Source organism: Palaemon carinicauda, unplaced genomic scaffold (assembly GCF_036898095.1).
Source record: "Palaemon carinicauda isolate YSFRI2023 unplaced genomic scaffold, ASM3689809v2 scaffold252, whole genome shotgun sequence".
In the NCBI taxonomy this organism is placed as follows: Eukaryota; Metazoa; Arthropoda; class Malacostraca; order Decapoda; family Palaemonidae; genus Palaemon; species Palaemon carinicauda.
The window spans coordinates 5,237-10,000 of NW_027170161.1; the positions used below are offsets into that span (position 1 = coordinate 5,237).

Consider the following 4,764-nt stretch of genomic DNA (forward strand, 5'->3'; position numbering starts at 1 on the left):
AAGTAAAGTCTTTGTCATTAACTACCTCAACAGACATTACAGCTCCAGTAAAGATATTTCCTATTTCAAAGGAAGAAAGGTTTTTACATAAACATCAAAGGAAAAAACCTGTACTGTACTTTACATGTGAGTGAAGTACAGGCCTTATTTCAAGATAAAGGGGTTATGTTAAGCATAGTTCTATGGATCTTAAAAACAAACACAAACAAAATTTTACAAGAATTTTTTCACTATTATATGAACCTTCGTAATGAATTCTGTCCTGCTAAGTATATACTTCCTTATCTACTCTGCTACTATCACCTTCTCGTGGTCTGTCCAAATCATGTATGTCTATTTTTTCCCCTTAAGGGTGAGGGGGATGGCCGGTGTTAGCTTTCTAATTCTCAGTAGGACTTTTTGAAATGAGGATATCAATTCCTTACTTTTGTTTTTTTTGAGCTCCCAGTTGATACTGGCACCTATTCACAACTGGGTTGACTAGTAAAGGCATAACAAGATCTATCCAAAGCCCCTGTAAATGAGAACTCCATTCCCCCCTTCTTTGTGTTGTTAATGCTTTTAGTGTTATCTCTACCTGACTAGATAAATTGCAAAAAGGCAAACAAAAAACAAGGTTTGGTAGATGCATGTGGTGGATGTTTAAGATCTTATAAAGCAAAACCTGACCCCACTACCAAACCCTCTGTTCCAGTCTAAATCCAATTAGTGATTCTTTGTAAGCTTTTCATATCATGAGCATTCAAATAACTATATTGTTAAATTAAACAAATATAATTTTTACTTCTTTCTCTCAAATATTCAAAGTTTCTTAATCAGACCATATTTTGATTCATTGCAATGCTTTAAAATTGTAAACCACTTTAAAATTATTAGAATCTATTTACTACAACTGTACTGTACATCATCAATTTAAGTATCTTAATCAAAGCTATACATTGTATAAAGAAAATTCACAATAGAAGAATCTAAGCTAGAGTATTAGGCAATATGAAACAGGCCACTGCTATTTGAGAATTACAATAAGCATATGCAAGGCAGCTCACTTTCTTGTATTTTTTACATGGTTGACTGAATGAGAATCGCTTGCAAAATAATTTTACATTGATTTTGCTATTTCTTGAAAAGAAAATATTACTTAGTTTTACTATACTAGAGTAAAATATGATTTATTATACTTCAAAATAAAATGGGAGACAGATTTGACTAATTCTGAAAATTTAGTTTTGTAAATACTGTACAAAAACGTAATTACTTACTCTTAACCATATCTTCCCTTCGAAAGGTTCGCCTTCCCAAGACCAATTATGAACCCACTTTGGTTTCTTGGGGGCTTTACTCTTTCCCTGGGCGGCAGCACTACGACGACGAGAACCCTGATTTATAGGCTGTGGGGGAAAAGGAGGGAAAGAGGAGGCACTATTGGCTTTTGGGGAGTCCTCCTTGCTCCTCGATCTTCTACGGCTACCACTAGCAGCTTCGGAATCAACACTCGAAGTATCACTTTCATTGTTTTTTTCCTTCAAGTATGACAAAAGACTTTTCTTTCTGTTAAGCTTTCCATTTGGGGAAGATCTATGGGAATTCCCTTTAGAAACTTTATCTTTTTTGGGGGATTTCAAAGTTTGCTGCTTTACACTCACAGAACTTCGAGCGGATGAAGAGGAACCTTCACTTGGATTTGCCTTGGCCAAACTAGATGATGCGTTTTTTGCCTCGTCCGCTCCAAACGAATCACTATTTTTTCTCTTTAGATTATTAATTGACATAAGAAACTTTTTATCAGCCTCCTTTGGTTTTGATTTTGGCGTAACTACATTATTTTTAGACATTCTTTGGTCATTCAGCACTGGTGGGGATTTTCTTATTTCTTTTGATGATTTTGTATCTTTTAAACTACTAAACCCCATAGTTTTTCCCGGCACAGGCAAATCACATTTTTTCGCTAAAAAAGAACTCGAAAGAGGCAAATCTTCACCGTTTAAAAACTTATTTTTAAAAAACATTTCTTTGGAGGCATCCTTCAAAGGTAATGAATGCTTTGCTACTCCTTTTGGGGAAACCTTTTCAACTTTAATTTTTGGCATATCTTCAGTTTTAATTACACTAGTTAACTTTATGTCTTGCTTACTATCAATACTCTTTGATGGAGAAGTACTAGTTTTAGGGCAATGTAATTTCACCTTCTTTTTATCTTCCGATTGTGATCTCAAAGATTTCCCACTCTGCAGATTTGAATCGGACAATTTACTTCTTTTCACGTCACTCTCCTCTTTAGTAAAAGGTTTTTTTTCAATTGTAGCACTTGACTTAGGCTTCACCTTGTTAGAGTTCTGATAAGCACTTGAATCTGAAGCTGTATTACTATCACTACTGGAATCACGTACTTTTGGAGGCCTACCTCTCTTACGGCCTACTGGTACTGTGTTGACAATATCTGTTTTCACATCTTCAAGTTCTGTATCTATTTCCTTTTTTGTAGATACTTTCATAGGCATTATAGTAGAAAATGAGCCACAAGAATTTGGATTACTTAGGTTATTAGGAACATCTTCTGGAATGTTAGGTTTCACATCTTTAGATTTATCTTCAGATTTCACCAACATTCTCTGGATATTAGAGTTAGATGAGGCTTTAGGTTTTGCTAAACTTGCTGTTGCAGTTTTTGTTGACATTGGTCTAGGTATTGACTGACAAAGGAGATGTCGATTACTTGGCCTTTGATAGCCAGAATTATGTGAATCACTATTTACACTACTTCCTCCTTCCTTTGTTTTATTCTGTTGTACTTGACTACATGCTAACTTTTTCCACTTTCACCAACAACTGATTTTGCATCAATAGTAGAAACAGATGTAGAAGAAGAAGCTGCACTTGTATTTGATGTGGTACTAAGATTATGGTTCACCTGGTTAACATTGGAATTAACAACTGAGGAAGAAGCAACAACATGACTGGAACTCTTCAGTGACAAGCAACTGGTTGTATGTGTTGAATCTGACACAGGTGCTGTACTAACAGTGGTCTGGGTAGGAATATTTGAGGCACAATATGGATCACTTTTTCTTACACTGTCAATTCCTTTTGGACTCCAATTTGCAGTAGGCTCTGGAATTTTCAACTCTGCAATGGGCAACCTAATTGGTTTTGGTGTTTCTATGACCTTGTTAGGAATGTTTAACATGCTTTCTCTATTGCTTTTTAATACTGGAGAAACTTTAAGTCCTTCACTTACATTCATAGGGGATACTGAACATGTAGTTTTTGATCCTTCTTTTATTATTTTCACCGAGTTAGCGATATTTGCATGGGACTCAGGCACTGTAACTATTACTGGTGATACTGTCATTGTTTTATTTTCTTGTGTTGGAGACTGCATTACATTATCTTTCTTGAAACTGCTCTGGAGAGGACTAGGGACTTCTTTACTTATTTTATCAACATAAGGAACTTGAGGTCTTACGAGGTTAGCGACTGCAGCGGTATCAGCGGCCCCAGATTCACTGACACTTGTTGATGTTGTATTATCAGTAACAGTTTTTGACACATCTGGTTTCATTTTAGTAATGTGTTTAGGTGCTACAGGTACCCTAGGAACACCAGAGACAACTGCTGTGTTTGACTGTGAAGAAGCCAATTTACTAATCACACAGGCATTAACAGATGCTGGTGGAAATGGAGATTTAGCTACTTCAGAAACTGTATGAACTGGCAACGAAGACGCATTTAGCTTTTGAACTCCAGAAACTATGGCAGTAGTAGCAGGTGGTAACCTCGATGATTTTGAAGGTAAGCCAGATAGTGCAGAGCAACCTTGCTCCACAACACTGACTGACTTTGGAACACCACACACAACTGCTGTCGTGACTTGTGGAGATGCTTTATGAAGACTAGATAGAGCTTGGATACCTAATGAAGTATCTTGAGATGACTTGAACGATGGGGGCACAACAGAAACTGCTGTGGATGACAAAGGTATATCTTGAGGTTGCTTTGGTACACCCGAAACAATGGCAGTAGCTAGCTGTGTACATACTTTTGGAGACTTGGGCAAACATGAAACGACTGCTGTGGTGGCTTGATTCGAGGCTTTGGTTGGCTTAGGCACATCAGAAACTACAGCTGTAGTAAATTTTGTAGATAAAGATGATAGTGATTCATTAGAAAGAGCAGAAACAGAATGGGAAACTTTCAATGGTTCAGAGACACTACAATTACCCACAACAGATGACTGCACTGAATACTGAAGTGAGCTACCTGTTCCACTCTGAGTCGATCCACAAACGGAAGAAGCTTTTGGAATACCTGACACAACAGCTGTTGCAAGTTGGGTTGAAGATTTTGGTGGTTTTGGCACACCTGATACAACAGCTGTGGTGGCTTGCACTGATGCTCCTGGCAACTTTGGCACAACAGAAACAGAACTGTTACTTGCAACTGGACTTGTTATATGCTGAGAGGTCTCCAACATAATTTCTCCCGGTTGTGATGTTATACATTCTGTATTTACTTTAGTCGAGGTGCAGTCAGTTGGAGAGTCCACAATATCTATTATATCATTAGTTTTTGCTTGAACTGGTGCTTCCTTTTCTCTGGTTACATAAATATCCACTGAGGATGTAATTTTAGGTTCAGAATCTGGTAAAGCTGTTGATACATGAATTGATGAGCTGCACTTAGGTACACCGGTAACAACAGCAGTAGTTATTTGTGTAACACCTGAAGTGCCCATTGCCGCAGGTTCTTTTGGTACATCAATTGATT

At 37.3% G+C, this 4,764-nt stretch overlaps 1 protein-coding gene across 1 annotated transcript in view; it reads right to left on the reverse strand.

The window, feature by feature from the left end:
* Window positions 1-914: 914 nt before the first annotated feature.
* The window catches only part of LOC137636214 (mucin-2-like), a 76,007-nt gene continuing 72,157 nt past the window's right edge, over window positions 915-4,764 (reverse strand). Inside the window, 2 exon segments of the mRNA XM_068368652.1 lie at window positions 915-2,807; window positions 2,810-4,764. The exon segment at window positions 2,810-4,764 is cut by the window's right edge and continues 826 nt beyond it. Of these exon segments, the coding sequence (XP_068224753.1) occupies window positions 1,221-2,807; window positions 2,810-4,764 (3,542 nt within the window). The 3' untranslated portion in view covers window positions 915-1,220.